At 46.9% G+C, this 17,392-nt stretch overlaps 1 protein-coding gene across 2 annotated transcripts in view; it reads right to left on the reverse strand.

The window, feature by feature from the left end:
- STRIP2 (striatin interacting protein 2) overlaps positions 1-9,853 on the reverse strand; it is a 62,306-nt gene extending 52,453 nt beyond the window's left edge. For both annotated transcript variants that reach the window (XM_038419683.2, XM_038419704.2), the window contains exon 1: positions 9,729-9,853. In XM_038419683.2, coding sequence (XP_038275611.1) covers positions 9,729-9,839 — 111 coding nt within the window. In that variant the 5' untranslated portion in view covers positions 9,840-9,853. The remainder of the gene's footprint in view (positions 1-9,728) is intronic.
- Positions 9,854-17,392: the final 7,539 nt, after the last annotated feature.

The following is a 17,392-nucleotide window of genomic DNA, read 5'->3' on the forward strand; positions in this document are numbered from 1 at the left end:
TCGCAGGATCCCCCAACAGGTCACGGAGTCTGGCTCTTACAAAAGGGACCCTGCCTTCGTTTAAACGGACCATTTCTCATCTGATCATGTTCTGATCTATGGTACAAATGCAAACACAGTTTGCTCCTAAATGGAAAGCTCTCTTATGATGCAGTGAAATGACGGCTTTCCCCTGCCCCATTTAAACCACCAAAGAAGAAAACAAAGCCCCTCATGCCCATGTGGGATTCCTCAAATACAAATGGAAAAATCCTTCCTGGGATGTTTTCCTGAACAGGGGCCATAGAGCAGGACCTCGACATATAAGTAATCTCAGCAACAGGCTACTCACCGAGTAAGGTACTACTTAAGGTGAGTAATGGTGACAAAGTCAGGCATTGTAGTTTAGTTGTTTTTTTTTTTAAATTGTCTCACATCAGCTGATAAGGGTATATAATGAAATGAGATCTGGATAACAGAAGTCCCGAATAATAGTGACTAACAATCTCATTTTTCTCCTCCAATTTCCCCCCACTTTTATTAAATGTGACATTATCTTTCTTTGTTTCCACAAACTACGTACCAATAGAATTATACAGGCATCTTTCATGTTTCCTGGGAGTCGACAAACTATCACCATAGTCATCCATCCATTCCCTTTTTCAGCCAAGGAACAATGTTCCATGGCTATATTTTGGCCTATATGGAATACAATTACTTTGGCTACATGTGTGTCTTTATCCGATGGAAAACGTGAGATCTGAAATTGGTTATTGGGGCATGAACCTTTGTAAATGATCATCATAAAGAAGAAAGCAAGTTGAGTAAACACATACAATGTCTCCGATGAGAGAGAACACGTGGGAGAACTACAAGTACCACAAATATCAACTAAAAAGAAGTGAATTTAGAACCTGAAAAGTATCAGTTGATACCTCATCAGGTTAAAAGAAAAAAATTCCACCATTCAAAGCTAAAATCCTGTTTTAGTGTTAGAGCGTGAGCAAGTGCCAGAAGTAATAGTTTGCATCATCAATATTCATAATCATGAATGACACATTAACATCTGCAGAGATGGTCAGAACAGGGCCTAATGCAAAACCCACTGACATCAGCAACATTTCATTGACTTCAATGGGCTTTGGATCGGGCCCAAAATGAACCACCATCACCAAATGTCATGAAGTTTTCCAAAATTTTTGTTTTTCCTCCAAATTTTCAAATCACTTCCAATGATCGGGCATCATGTGTCTCAGTTCTTACATTCACATCATTCCGATTACCAACTTACTTTAGTTCCCTGTTTGAACTCCAGCATGATTTTAGCAGACATTATTTTGAGCACTGTTGGAGTTATAAACTAATGCTTTTTAGCATCTCCACCGTAGATCCCTGCTTTCAAATTCCAGCTGCTCATAAAATATCAGGCCAAATTCAGTCCTGTCTTAGGTGGGTGAAATTCCACTGAAGTCAATGGATTTTGCCTGTGATCAGTCGCAAAAAGGCTGAATTTGGCAACTGCCTGTCACACATATTGGAGGCCAAATGCCATGGTGGTGGTGGGAAAAAGACTGAATGATATGATTTTAAGATCCAATGTCCCATTACCTGTCTGTACTAGAAAGCTGACATGGGCCAGTGTAAACACCCTCAGGACCAGTCAACATTATCAAGCACTTGACTTGTTTTCTTTTAAGCCAAGAACAAGTCCTGCGAGTTTTCCTCATGTAGCTGGGATAAATAGCCAGTTTTACAATCAGCTCCTGCAGAATCACAGTGGTCACAAAGCAGGTCAACAGCTGAGCCAGAAATAGAACTGAGATGTCTCGACTCCCTGACCCCAGGTCTGCCAGACCTTCCATTCAAGCTCTGACTTTTGGTCTCACACCTTTAGAGAGCCTTGACTGCACAAAGTGTAGTATTCAGAGTAGCAGCCGTGTTAGTCTGTATTCACAAAAAGAAAAGGAGTACTTGTGGCACCTTAGAGACTAACAAATTTATTAGAGCATAAGCTTTCGTGAGCTACAGCTCACTTCATCGGATGAAGTGAGCTGTAGCTCACGAAATCTTATGCTCTAATAAATTTGTTAGTCTCTAAGGTGCCACAAGTACTCCTTTTCTTAAAGTGTAGTATGTAATCAATGCTTAGACCAAAAACACCACGCTGACAAACTAAGTTCTGAGCTCTAAAGCCTTGGAGGAATTCAGTTAAGCCCTTGCGCCTGCAAACGTTAATCCACCCAGCAAAGGGGCTGTGACGCACAGAGCTAAAACAAAAAGAATACTGCACCTCGGACCAGAAAATGGATTGAATGCATCTGGGTATTGAGGCCAGAATCCCACTGTCCATGTCAACTGTGTGTTCCTGGAAAGAGACCACCTCTCTCTCATCTTGTTTAGTGCCAAGCCCAAGTATTAGCTACGGTTAAACTAAAGCTTCCAACTCAAACCTACAGAGCATAGGGCAGCGTCAACAGGTTTTTACAGTTCATGGCCAATCCTGCTCCACCGAGACAGATTCCTACCATCCGCCTGCATTCTATACATTAAGCTCTCGCTATATACATCTACTCAGCTGGTTACCCCAGCATTTAAGTTCATCTCTCTTCTATCATGTTCATACCTAGAGTTAAACTAAGAAGTGATTAAGCGATTCCCTGGTGCTGGCATTGAAGAAAACCCACCACTGTGGAGATGAGATGCCCCAAATCAGAGCTATAAACTCCCCGAAGAATGTCATAAGCAAAAGGTCCAGAAATGGCAGGACGTTAAAAAGAAGTTACAGCAGGTTTTCGCTGAGAGAAATTAACTGAAAACATGTTTCAGAGAAGACAGTTTGGTAGGGCCTTGGCTGCACCAGCACTAATAGGCACAGAGTCCCATTCTCCTCCCTCTGAAATCAACGGCAACCTCAATGAGACCCTGTCCCCACTTCTGCCTCCCTTGCAGCCCGTCTGCTCTGTTCCCCACGAGCGCCTCTCTACTTTCTCCCACGCTGGAACCGGGGTCCTCCTTGATCCCACACACCATATGGTGGCTGTCAAATCCCTCTTCTTCCCACAGCAACCCTCTCGTTAAAATGATACCGGTTCTTTTTTAAATCTATATTTAACACAAGGCATGTCAGGCTGAGCTGGTAAGTCCCCAGCCCTGCTCGGCGCAGCCTTCCTCCTTCCATCTCCCTCGGTTCCCTGTCAGGATTATAAACTCTTACAGGCAGAGATCATATCTCCAGTGTTTTCCCCAGGAATTGAAATGGGGAGGAGGGTGTCAGGGCAGATAAAGGGTGAGACCATGAGGGTGAAGGTGGCTCTATGGCATCATAGTAAAAACTGAAATGTTTCATGACCATTTAATTAGATTTAACTCATGTTTTAAAATCATCACAAAAATTAAAGTTGGCTACTCAAGCCTTCTATGAAGCACTACATCTTTATCCTTCTTCGTTTCTTGTTATAATTTTGCACAACTCTGTTACTGAACTTCTTGAGTGCAATGCGGTCACCTTTGGTGGCTTCTCGTGTGTCTGGTACTTTCATTCCTTCCACTGATACGCTCATTAGATCATTCACATGATCAGGCAGAAGGCGAATTCTTTCAGAACACAAAATTCTATTCAATGAGGCAAAAGAACACTCAACTGTAGCTATTGTGACTGGGAGTAGCAAGAGATGAATTCCTACTTCTTTCATCCCAGGAAACATAGCACAAAGATTGGGTCAAGCCACTAGTGATAAAAAAGAAGTTGAAGTCAAATCTTCATTCATTCGTCGTATGATATTCCACTCTATGTTCAAATTCTCTATTCTGTCCTGAGCACATGACAGCCCCATTGCTGGTAGTGCCTCACTCCACTCAACTGTCAGTGTTTTATAGGACAGGGATCTGTAAAAGCTACGTAGAGGTTGAGTAGAATCATAGAATATCAGGGTTGGAAGGGACCTCAGGAGGTCATCTAGTCCAACCCCCTGCTCAAAGCAGGGCCAATCCCCAACTAAATCTATAAGTTGCTGTCGCAGATTTTTAAGAATCAAGTCGTGTATTTTTTCAGTTGTCAAACACTTTTTGTCCTCTTCACTTAAGGATTCAATATAAATACCTCCATTACTCAACTTCTGGACTGAAGTCTTTGCTTCTTCCAGTATGTTTTCAATGGATAGCTCTCTGATTAATCCAAATGTAGCTTCTATTGCTGGACAAAGATCTACTATTGTTGTAGCAGATGCCTGGACAGCATTGTTTAATGACCCAAGTGGTTTCCACAGTAGACTTACAAGGGAGAGAATGGCAATAGTCTTTTCTGAACATAGTAGCAAAAGTAATCCACCAGCCTCACTACTTAGATCCATCCCATCTTGGTAGATACTTTCCAAAGCCAGTAATAATGGCTGGAGTAATTTTAAGACAACAGCCAAGGATCGCTCATGAGAAAGCCAGAGGGTTTTCCCAGGTTGGACTAATTTGAACTTCAGTCCCAGTGTATCTTCTATATTTTCCAAGATATTCAGTCTTTTTGGACTCTTGCTGAAAAAAAAAAAGAGTATAATGAAGACATTAAATATATAGCTTTTAAAATGTCTTTTGAAGAGTCTGCAGCTCATACTAGCGCTAGTTGGAGTAGATGGCCTCTGCGCTGTGTACGGGAGAGACTAGGGTTACACTTTTCTCTGAACAAAGCTCGTACTCCACCATGTCTTCTAGAGAAGTTTGCAGCTCCATCAAATGCACAAGCAGCCATCTGTTTGGGGTCCAATGGACAAGCATTTAACTCTTTTAAGATGTGGGTTGTCACAGATGCAGCCGATGTGTCTTCTATAACTTAAACATCTAGAAATGAATCTACTGGCCTACCACTGACATCAAAATAACGTACACACATTAATACTTGATGCCCATTTGCCTCAGTGCATTCATCAGCCATGTATACAATTTTTTTTTGTGGTGAGAGAGTTCTTCACTTTTTCAACTGTTGAGTCTTTCACTGTTGCACCACATGCTTCTAGCCAGTCAGTTGAGTTTCTTGCAGAAAGATGGTGAGCATTTGCTGGTCTTGTTCAGAACCAGTATTCAACTTCAGGATGAACAAGTGATAATGCACTTAACATTGGCCTCCAGTTTGTAGTGTGTGGTATCTCTTGCTTAAATAGAAAGTATGATGCCACAGCCATGTTTGTTCGCATGAACTGTGTTGTGTCACCAGCATTCTTAACAGCTTCATTAACACTCACCAGTGTTGTCCTTGGTCAGTGGAGACTCATAGTTCAGAGGTGCTTTCACATGAGTTCACCTCCCAGGTCAGGGGCAAGAAGGCACCTTGCTCATTCCTCCAGCTGCTCACTGTTCGCTCTGGCCACTGTTGTTCATTGTGTCACCGTTCACTCCATCGTTCTGTTGCCAATAGCCCTGTGCCATCACCTTCTGCTGCCACCTGCCACTGTGACCTCTGTGAGCTCACAGAATATCAGGGTTGGAAGGGACCTCAGAAGGTCATCTAGTCCAACCACCTGCTCAAGCAGGTCCAATCTCCAACTAAATCATCCCAGCCAGGGCTTTGTCAAGCCTGACCTTAAAAACTTCTAAGGAAGGAGATTCCACCACCTCCCTAGGTAATGCATTCCAGTGTTTCACCACCCTCCTAGTGAAAAAGTTTTTCCTAATATCCAACCTAAACCTCCCCCACTGCAACTTGAGACCATTACTCCTTGTTCTGTCATCTGCTACCACTGAGAACAGTCCAGATCCATCCTCTTTGGAACCCCCTTTCAGGTAATTGAAAGCAGCTATCAAATCCCCCCTCATTCGTCTCTTCCGCAGACTAAACAATCCCAGTTCCCTCAGCCTCTCCTCATAAGTCATGTCTTCCAGTCCCCTAATCATTTTTGTTGCCCTCCGCTGGACGCTTTCCAATTTTTTCACATCCCTCTTTTAGTGTGGGGCCCAAAACTGGACACAGTACGCCAGATGAGGCCTCACCAACGTCGAATAGAGGGGAACGATCACGTCCCTCGATCTACTGGCAATGCCCCTACTTATACAGCCCAAAATGCCACTGGCCTTCTTGGCAACAAGGGCACGCTGTTGACTCATATCCAGCTTCTCGCCCACTGTAACCCCTAGGTCCTTTTCTGCAAAACTGCCACTTAATCAGTCGGTCCCCAGCCTGTAGCGGTGCATGGGACTCTGCACTTGTCCTTGCTGAACCTCATCAGATTTCTTTTGGCCCAATCCTCCAATTTGCCTAGGTCCCTCTGTAACCTATCTACCTCTCCTCCCAGTTTAGTGTCATCCGCAAACTTGCTGAGGGTGCAATCCATGTCATCCTCCAGATCATTAACGAAGATATTGAACAAAACCAGCCCCAAGACCGACCCTTGGGGCACTCCGCTTGATACCAGCTGCCAACTAGACATGAAGCCATTGATCACTACCTGTTGATCCCAACAATCTAGCCAGCTTTCTATCCACCTTATAGTCCATTCATCCAGCCCATTCTTCTTTAACTTACTAGCAAGAATACTGTGGGAGACCATGTCAAAAGCTTTGCTAAAGTCAAGGAATAACACGTCTACGGCTTTCCCCTCATCCACAGAGCCAGTTATTACGTCATAGAAGGCAATTAGATTAGTCAGGCATGACTTGCCCTTGGTGAATCCATGCTGACTGTTCCTGATCACTTTCCTCTCCTCTAAATGTTTCAGAATTGATTCCTTGAGAACCTGCTCCATGATTTTTCCAGGGACTGAGGTGAGGCTGACTCGCCTTTAGTTCTCCGGATCCTCCTCCTTCTCTTTTTTAAAGATGGGCCCTACATTAGCCTTTTTCCAGTGATCTGGGACCTCCCCTGATCATCAAGAGTTTTCAAAGATAATGGCCAATGGCTCTGCAATCACATCTGCCAACTCATTTAGCACTCTCGGATGCAGCACATCTGGCCCCATGGACTTGGGCTAGTCCAGCTTTTCTAAGTAGTTGGTCTCTTGAGGTTCCACCCGCTCTCAGTGATTTCAGCTGAGCTCTCAGTGGGGGAACCTTGCTTCTAGTCCAGGCTGGGCCGTCTCTTCCACAGAAACATTGTCCGACAGCAGGTCTAGGCACTTAGACCTGATTATCAGTGATTTCAGCTGTAGTGGTCACTTAACAAAAGACTCTCTATGGAGCCTAATCAGCTCTGTCTTTAAACAGTGGAGAGGGGCAGGTCAAATAGTACTTGGAACTCAGGCAGACCATCAAGCAAAACATCTGTCCCCACCCTCTCTCTTGATGCCCTCAGTCAGAACAGGCTAAGTACAGTTCTACTGCTCTTTACTCATACAATAAGAACAACAACATTTCATGACACGCACCCCCCCCCCCCCCACATTCAAGTGATTTGTAACCCAACCCCAAACAAAATCTATCACTTGGGCAACACAGTTCTGTTTGCTGGATACCTAGGTAGATTAGGTGTGAATATAAATACAATCTGGTCCTGAAGCCTTTCCCCGCAGCCCCTAGCTCATCACTAGCTGTCAGGGAGAGCTCATTTAGACTTTGCTTACAAATTATAATTTGAAATTATTAGGTTGGCCAACATCACTGAAATGAATGCACTGACATTGTCATAAAAACCAACAGCAGTATAATGAAGCTAGTCTATGTTCATGGACTTTTCAAATCTATTATACTTTTTCAGATACACATATTTTATCATACACTGTATATGCTTTTAAAGAGTTTATTAATGTTTCAATTTCAATTCAAATTTGCAAACAGTCACTAAACAGGCAACACTACATGTAACTAGTTCACAAAACTGAGGGGGGGGGCTGTTGGGGAAATTCAGGGGGCATGTGGGGAAATCCCTGGTGTCTCCGTTTACCATGCATCTATGGGGCTCCAGCCAAGTGTTAAATAAATACTGCTAACAATCAAGGTAGGAATTAAGAACGGCCATACTGGGTCAGACAATATGCCCATCTAGCCCAGTATCCTGTCTTTCAACAGTGGCCAGTGCCAGGTGCCCCAGAGGGAATGAACAGAACAGGGAATCATCAAGTGATCCATCCCCTAAAAAAGAAAAGGAGTACTTGTGGCACCTTAGAGACTAACAAATTTATTTGAGCATAAGCTTTCGTGAGCTACAGCTCACTTCATCGGATGCATTTGGTGGAATGAAGTATGCTGTAGCTCACGAAAGCTTATGCTCTAATAAATTTGTTAGTCTCTAAGGTACCACAAGTACTCCTTTTCTTTTTGCGAATACAGACTAACACAGCTGCTACTCTGAAACCTGATCCATCCCCTGTCGCCCATTCCCAGCTTCTGGCAAACGGAGGCTAGGGACACCATCCCTGCCCATCCTGGCTAATAGCCATTGATGGACCTATCCTCCATGAATTTATCTAGTTCTTTTTTGAACCCTGTTATAGTCTTGGCCCTCACAACATCCTCTGGGCAAGGAGTTCCACAGGTTGACTGCGAGTTGTGTGAAGAAATACTTCCTTTTGTTTGTTTTAAACCTGCTGCCTATTAATTGGTGACCCCTAGTTTGTGTGTTATGAGAAGGAGTCAACAACACTTCCTTATTTACTTTCTCCACACCAGTGATGATTTCATAGACCTCACTCATATCCCCCCTTAGTCTCTCTTTTCCAAGCTGAAAAGTCCCAGCCTTATTAATCTCTCCTCCTACGGAAGCTGTTCCAGACCCCTCATCATTCTTGTTGCCCTTCTCTGCACCTTTTCCAATTCCAATAGATCTTTTTTGAGCTGGGGCGACCACAGCTGCGCGCAGTATTCAAGGTGTGGGTGCACCAGGGATTTATACAGAGGCAATGTGATGTTTTCGGTCTTATTCTCTGTCCCTGTCTTAATGATTCCCAACATTCTGCTCGCTGTTTTGGCTGCCGCTGCCCACTGAGTGGATGTGTCCAGCGAACTGGCCACAGTGGCTCCAAGATCTTTCCTGAGTGGTGACAGCTAATTTAAAACCCATCATCTTGTATGTAGAGTGAGGATTGTGTTTTCTAATGTGCATTACTTTGCATTTAATTGCCCAAGCGGATGACACCCGGTATCCATCTAATCAGTATCCTCTCCCTGCCTGCCAGAATCAGATGCTTCAGAGGAAGGGGGAAGAAATCCCGTAACGAACAATTACGAAATAACCTGACGGTGCTGGCAGTTCCCTAATCCCGGGCAGCTGGCTAGTTTCTCATGCTTCAGGAAATCAGCCGATTGGTGCAAATCAGGGATGTTAGTCTCCCTCTACGTACAACCCTGGACGGTTCACCAAGGCACCCAGAAGCTGGCAGCCCTCAGATACGCCAGGGATGGGGGGCGACACAAAGCCCGCGAGCGGACACGCTGCCAAGGCACCGAGCGCAAGCCACGGCTGGAGGCAGCGCACCGCAGCGGGCAGAGGCTTGGTCCCGCCAGCCTGGGAAACCTCGAACCCCACTTCGGCCCGCAGGCTGGGGCCGGGCGCAGGAGCTGGCAGCGGAGCCCCAGCGGCTCCTGCACGTCCCAGCGCGGGGGCCTGTCGACCGCCCCCCCCCCCCACAACCCGGGCCCCAGCCCCAGCCCCGGCCGCCTGAGCCCCGCAGCGCCCGAGGGAGGCACCAGCCCCGGGGCGGATCGGGGGACCCCGGGGTCGCCACCCAGGCGGCGGCGGCGGGCCGAGAGCGGAGGCGAAGAACAGCCGCGGGCCGGGGCGGCCCCTCTCCCCCCAGGGCGGGCAGGGGGGTCCCGCAGCCCCGGCCCCCTCTCACCTCGGACTCCTTCCGCTGGCTCCTGAACAGCTCCCGCCCCTTGGCCGGGGGCTGCAGCGGCCTCCCCTTGCCGGGCGCCCCGGCGCTGCCCGCGGCGCCCGCCTCCTCCATGCGCCCGCTCTGCCCTGCCCGGGCCGGGCCGGCACGTGCGGGCTGCACCCCCCCGCCCCCCGCGCCGGGGTCTCGCCACGCCCCCCCGCTGCCATTGGCTCGCGGCCCCGCGGGGGACACACCCCCCGGCGCTGATTGGAGCGGCTGCTGCTGGGGCGGGGTTGAGGGAGAGGGACCGCTGGGGTTACAACTGCGGCCATGTGGGTTGGGGCTGCGGCCACCGGCCCCAGGCGAAGGGGCAGAAGCGGCTGCCAGCCGGGGGGGCGGCGGCACCAGGGGGAAGGGGAGAGGCTGCTGGCCCCCGGGGCCGGGGAGGGAAGGCCTCGGGCTGGGAACGGGAAGCGGGGGAGGAGGCAGACGCCAGGGGATGGGAGAGTGGATGCAAAGCTGAACCCAAGCCCGGAGACTCCCTTCCTCCCTTGCCACAGCACTTTTCCTCCGAGAGGATCCCCGTGCAGCACTTTGTGAACCAGACAGACTCAGCCTGTCCCTTTACAGCAGCCGAGCTGCCTCCGGGCTGGAAGTTAAAAGCCAGAAGCTGAGCACACCAGGGGACAGAAGTGGATGAGCAGGAAGTTTAATCCAAAGGACCCCAAGGTGACCCTCCTCCTCTCATATAAGCACAGAGCCCACAGGACCTCGGATTCTAGATTCTCAACATGCCCCCTAAGAAACCTCCCAGGACTCAGTTTATCTTCCTGGCCTGCAGTCCATCCCATCTTGGGTCAGTCCTTGACACTGATGGAGACTCTCACTACGTCCTTGGGCACACCCTAGATTATAAGGCCAGAAGGGATCCCCAGTTCATCTGACTAACCGGCCTATCACCAGTCAATAAATTCCCCCCCCCCCGCCCCAGTTACCACTCTGCTGAGCCCAGTAACTTTTGTTTGACTAAAGCATCTTCCCAAAAGGCAGCCAGTCTTGATGTGAAGAAACTGAGAGATGGAGAACCCACCACTTGCCTAATCTCACCCCCCGCCCCCATTAAAATGTTGTTCCCCTCTTTCATTACAAATGAAGCACTATTCTAGATCCAAGGATCGTATTAGCCCATTTTGTCACATCTCCTCTCTGGGAGCTCATATCCAGTTGCTTGTCCATCGTGACCCCTAAACCCTTGTCAGGTTCTCTGCTTTCCAGGATACATTCTGAAGAGTGACCTACATTCCTTGTCCCAAGATGCATAGCTGCATTTGATGGTATCAAAATGCATTTTGCTCTGTATGAATGCCTGTCTTCTTTCGCTACTCAGCCAATCTTTGTGCCCAGCTGCAAATTTTATCAGCAGCAATTTTACATTTACTTTCCTCTCATTGCTGAAAACACCGAGTTGCATCAGGCTGAGGACTGATCCCTGCAAAACCCCACTAGAAACAGCCCCCATCTGATGATTCCCCATTGACAGCTACATTTGGAGCTCTGTTAGTTGGCCAGCTCTCACTCCAGGTAATGTGTGCCCTATTGATAGCGTGTAGGACCAATTTTTAAATCAGAATGTCATGGGATACTAAGTCAAACACCTTACAAAAGTCTTGAATGTTACAGCTACGCAGTTACTGATGTCAACCAAACTTGTAGTCCCAAAGAATTAAATCAGGTTTGTTTGACAAAACCTATTTTCCATAAAACCATGTTGACAGGCATTAATTATATTCCTTCTCATTAATTCTTTATCAATAGAGTCATGTATTGGCTTTTCCATTATTTTGCTCAGGATAGATGTCAGGCTAACCAGCCTACAGTTAGGCAGATCATCTTCCTTATTCTTTTTGAATACTTGAATAAGTCTTCTGGAATTTCCCTGGCATTCCAATACTTATTAAACATTAACACCAGCACGCGAGAGATCTCCAACTCTTTTTGGGTGCAAGTTGATCTGGGCCTGCTGATTTAAAAATGTTGATTACCAGTAGCTGTTGTCTAACATGATCCTCAGTTACTAATGGACTGAAACCATCATCCTCATATGAGAAGAGCACAGCATCCTGATTCTTTCCACTTAGAGAGCAGTAATAGTTATTGAAGAAATATAAAATAGAAATAGGCTATTTACTGAAGTCACTTTGTGGCTCTGTGCCTCAGTTTCCCCATCTGTAAAAGGCAACGACACTTTCCTCACAGTGATGCAAAGCACTTTGGAAGCCTTGGAGGGAAAGTTCTGTAGAAGGAAAAGCAGGACTCGCTATTTCTCCATGGCTGAGGAATGAGGATATTCAGGGTCATTATGTCACATTCTAGACCTTTTCAAGTTCCACCCAGTGTAATTATCGCTGCCAATTTATAACAATTCTGTGTAAAAATTGGCAGATTATTCCTTCTCATTAATTCTTTATCAATAGAGTCGTGTATTGGCTTTTTGGGTTCAAGTTGAAGGGGAGAAGTGCTTCCAGAATCAGAGGGGGGCATTTTACACCCCCTTTTGCATTGGCAGAAATGACCACACAATCCAAGGCAACCCCAAATGCAGCCCGGAGAGCTACAGCCCGTCTCCACTAGCTATTGTCAGAATTGTTCTGCTTAAGAAACAACTGGCGCAACGCTGGTCCCAATTCTGCAGCTATTTCTGCACAGCCTGGCTCCAGTGACCGTTCAGAACTTTTCCCCCACGCCCCAAGTGATCTCAGTGGGGCTCTGCACAGGTGCAGGATTCCCCCTGAGCAGATAAGGGACCTTATCCTGCCCTAATGAGTCTTCCGGGGGTCAACCACTTCCTGTGCTTTGCCAAAATGAAATATTCTTCTATTGTTCAGTGAAAGGACAAAAACCCGGACCCCAACTCGCTCAAACCTTCCATAGCTTCGTTTATTCCTGGGAAGGGACTAGCCCTGGGCCTTTATAGCTCAGCACTGCTTGGGACTACATCACACTCACGTTCATCATCCGTTTCCTATAGCCCAGCAGCAGCAGAATTAAACCCTTCCTTTCCCGTTAGCAAACCACGCTGGTCAACATCTCTTAACGAACACATAGGTGGGGCTATCGGTTCCAGGCCACTGCGGTAACACTGCCGCCCTTATCTGAATCAGCCCTCAACAGCTGTGTGAAAAGAAACCCACAGGCAGGGGCCAGCAAGTTTCAAATGGGATGAAGGGAGGAAGGGAAGGGGGGGCGGCAGGGAGAGATGCTTAGAACGGAAGCAGCAATGTTCCCAGGGCCGCTGTGTCACTGGCAGCTTGGTCTCTCAGCACTGGGTGGAAGTAGGTAAGTCCTGCCATTAATATGGCCTCTTATCCTCTCCCTCAGATAACTGGGGGCTTGATTCCAAAGAGCATCACAGTCAAGGAGAGAGAGCGACTGGTGCTGGTATCTTTAGTTAACCTTAAAATGCTGCCCCTTCACCTTCTGTCCAGCCTCCAACACACACTTGATTTTTCAGAGTGGCCAGCCAGCTGGGAATCAGCACAAAGAGTTATTTCCAATGATGTTCGGAATTTGTCAGCCATTGGAAAAGCCCATCTTGAGTCCTATAAAATGTTTCATTCCAGGCAGCTTCGAAATAATTGTGGCGATCACCTTCTAACCTTTAGCCCAATGGTTAGAGCATATGCCTAGGATGTGGTAGACCCAGGTTTGAATCCTCCCTCTGGAGCAGGGACTTTTGACCTCTGATATCCCCCAAAGTCTGCTCCCAACCTGTCCTGCTGAAGCTCTTGAGTCTTGTATAACTACATAAGAACTCACCTACTACAGGACAGGCCCAACAAAGAAAATAACAGAACGCCACTAGCCATCACCTTCAGCCCCCAACTAAAACCTCTCCAACGCATCATCAAGGATCTACAACCTATCCTGAAGGACGACCCATCACTCTCACAGATCTTGGGAGACAGGCCAGTCCTTGCTTACAGACAGCCCCCCAACCTGAAGCAAATACTCACCAGCAACCACAAAACAGAACCACTAACCCAGGAACCTATCCTTGCAACAAAGCCCGTTGCCAACTCTGTCCACATATCTATTCAGGGGACACCATCATAGGGCCTAATCACATCAGCCACACTATCAGAGACTCGTTCACCTGCGCATCTACCAATGTGATCTATGCCATCATGTGCCAGCAATGCCCCTCTGCCATGTACATTGGTCAAACTGGACAGTCTCTACGTAAAAGAATAAATGGACACAAATCAGACATCAAGAATTATAACATTCAAAAACCAGTCGGAGAACACTTCAATCTCTCTGGTCACTCGATTACAGACCTAAAAGTGGCTATCCTTCAACAAAAAAACTTCAAAAATAGACTCCAATGAGAGACTGCTGAATTGGAATTAATTTGCAAACTGGATACAACTAACTTAGGCTTGAATAGAGACTGGGAGTGGATGGGTCATTACACAAAGTAAAACTATTTCCCCATGTTTATCTCCCCCCCCCCCCCCCCCCGTTCCTCAGATGTTCTTGTCAACTGCTGGAAATGGCCCACCTTGATTATCACTACAAAAGGTCCCCCCACCCCCTGCTCTCCTGCTGGTAATAGCTCACCTTAAGTGATCACTCTGGTTACAGTGTGTATGGTAATACCCCATTGTTTCATGTTCTCTGTGTATATAAATCTCCACTCTGTATTTTCCACCGAATGCATCCGATGAAGTGAGCTGTAGCTCACGAAAGCTTATGCTCAAATAAATTTGTTAATCTCTAAGGTGCCACAAGTACTCCTTTTCTTTTTGCGAATACAGACTAACACAGCTGCTACTCTGAAACCTGTACATAAGGATGCTATAGCCTGGTGCTTAAGGGAATCACCTGGCAGGTAGGAGATGGGGTTTAAAATCCCTCCTCTGAATCAGAGCATAAGGGGATGTCAGCTTCGCAGAGCCCGTGCACGGTCTTCCCACCCACAGCGGGGCTGTACACTTCTCTATCTGACATTCATTCTAGTGATTTGTCACACACAGGCAGTTTGGGACAGTGATGGGGAGATTTTCAATACTCACACTTTTGCGGGTGGTAAAGCCACTAAGGACATAAGGTTAAAATTACAGCGAGCCAGGTAATGGTTTGGGAGTCAGGCCTCATGGAGATGAGGAGTGGCTGCAGAGGGTTTTCTACACACCTGAAACGAAGGGAATCTGGGGCTAGTTTTGGGTTCAGAGATAGCGGAAAGGCTCCACCCCTTCCAGAGACATAATGGAGTTCATGGGTAACTTAATCAGCAGCATGTAGGAAAGGAGACAGGGATCCCAGAACAAAATGCACACAATGGGTGGTAGGTGGGAGCATTTTATCGCACACCCCTTGCTGAGAGTCTAACACAGCAGCTGACTCCCACGACCAATTGGCGACTCATGTAGGGAAGTGTATGAACACAATGGATAATGAACCTTCACTCAGCCAAGCAGACCCAGTGACTTCCACAGGAAGTGTAAGAACTGTGCATATGGGGAAGGGCTGCAGGAATCGGCCCCCAGCTGTTCAAGCTGCCTGCCATTGCTCGTCTGCACAACACACAACATATACTTGTATTGGGCGCCATGGCCATTGGGGAGATAAGAGAATAAATCAATGCAGTGGAGTCCAGTGACACCAAGAAATGGGAAAGCAACACTTACATGCAAAGATAAACTCAGAACCACCCTAGAGCCAGCAAAGAGCGTAATGTAACAGACTACAGCAACTGTATTAGATTAAGCATTGGAGTGTGGAGTCGTCTCCCCAGGGAAAATGGGGAAGGCCGCTGCTTGAGTTATTTTAAATTCGATTGCACAACAAAGTGTAACAGCTGGAGGGAACAATCATGCCATGTGTGGGGCCAGGGGAGAGGATTGACGAGGGGACTTACCAGACATAGGCAAAAAGAAAAGGAGTACTTGTGGCACCTTAGAGACTAACAAATTTATTAGAGCATAAGCTTTCGTGAGCTACAGCTCAAATAGGCTACTCTCTTATTAAATGCAGAGGTTTTCTGGAAGTGCAGACTGAAGAGAGGAATTGAGAGAAACACCTGGTGCCCATATTTCTATTCATTTTTTTAATAGAACATTTTTCAATTTTCAGTTTTTCTTCTTCCCAGGCAGCAAATATTCTGGTCTTTTCAGATCTAATTCTGCAGCATTGCTGGCAAGTTCCACCTTTCTGAGCCCTGTGTTTCTCTGGCTGCAAAGTGCACTGATGTGCAACACCATGGCCACTGCATGAGTGGATCCCAGTCTTTTGCATAGTCTTGTTAATTATTCAGCTCATTTCTGTTATTTAGCCAGGTGACGGATGCTGGGAGTTAAGGGAAGAGAAAGCATAAGGGATGCCCATTGCTCCAGCTTGAGCAGTCACAGCAGAGAAGCTGGAGTCATTTAACACCAGCATGTCTGCATGGAGCCTGCAAAGCTTTGCCTTCTGCCAGTGAATTAATTCTACTCCTTGGGCAATGCTGTCCCTTGACATGCTCTCCAACAGCAAGTTGTGTGAATCCTGGAGGACTGGGGACCTCTAGGAGCAGATGGGAATTTAAAATGACCTGCTAAGTCCACTGCCTTCTGAGAGTTCTCTAGAGATGCTGACCTACTCAGACTTCAGCAGCAGCTGGCCAACACTTTCACCCCCACCCCCACAAGGTCACTTTCCGCCATCCATGCATCTGCCATCCCTGCTACACGTGGAGGAGGACTAGTCAGCTTAGCTCCTGCTGTTTAGATGAGATGCGCTCAGAAAAGACAAAGAACCAGACCTGCCCAATGCATCATGGAGGGACAGTCTTGATGGGAAGTGCCACCATGCAAGTTCTCAGGGAATTATGGGCTCTCTCCCCCTGCGGTCTCCACGTTACTTCTGAAAGGCTTCCACAAGGGCCTGGCCTCCTTCTTTCATATACTTCTCACCAGCCAGAACTACAGATTCAGAGCAGTGTAGCTACATAACTGCTAGGTTATGAGGTTTCTTGATGCTCAATAAAGGAGCATCCCAAAATCGATTATCCAGTGGCCTGTGTGATGTGTGTGTCCTCCTCATCAAGGGGTCCGACCCAGCTGTCACACCAGGCAGAAATCTGCCTGCAATTCTCAGCCCATGGTCTCATCACACTCTGTTCCACTCCACAGCTTTCAGCCAGGAATGATCTGATTTTGTGTTTTAAAATGGCCATTGGTTTACTCTGTTCATCTTGGAAGAAATGTCATCCTTTTTAATCTGTATTTTCCTGGTGTTTTTCTGGGTCTTGTGTAAACACTGATTGTTTCGTAAAAGGGCTGGGAAGGGAGGTGAGAGAATGGGAGCAAAACAAGATAATGGGATTTTTTCAGACATAATTTAGCTTGTTTTCACCAAGGACAGATCAGGAAGAAAACCCAAGAAACCTACAACCAAAACAGTTTCCAGCTGCACTCAGACAGCTTCTCCACAGAATAATTCCAATCACTCCACAAAACACAGAGGGGATGGGAAGCTTAGTAGCCAGAACCCTCTCTCACAGGCCATCTCTGCAGAGACAGCTGCAGGCTGCTATATTGTACGGAGGGGTGGAAGCATGTCCAGAATTAAGGTTGCAATCAGCAGTTCAGTATAAAACGACTATAACTTTGGCTTGGAGAATTGGTTTGGCCTGAGAATTGTCA

Source organism: Dermochelys coriacea, chromosome 1 (assembly GCF_009764565.3).
Source record: "Dermochelys coriacea isolate rDerCor1 chromosome 1, rDerCor1.pri.v4, whole genome shotgun sequence".
Taxonomy (NCBI): domain Eukaryota; kingdom Metazoa; phylum Chordata; order Testudines; family Dermochelyidae; genus Dermochelys; species Dermochelys coriacea.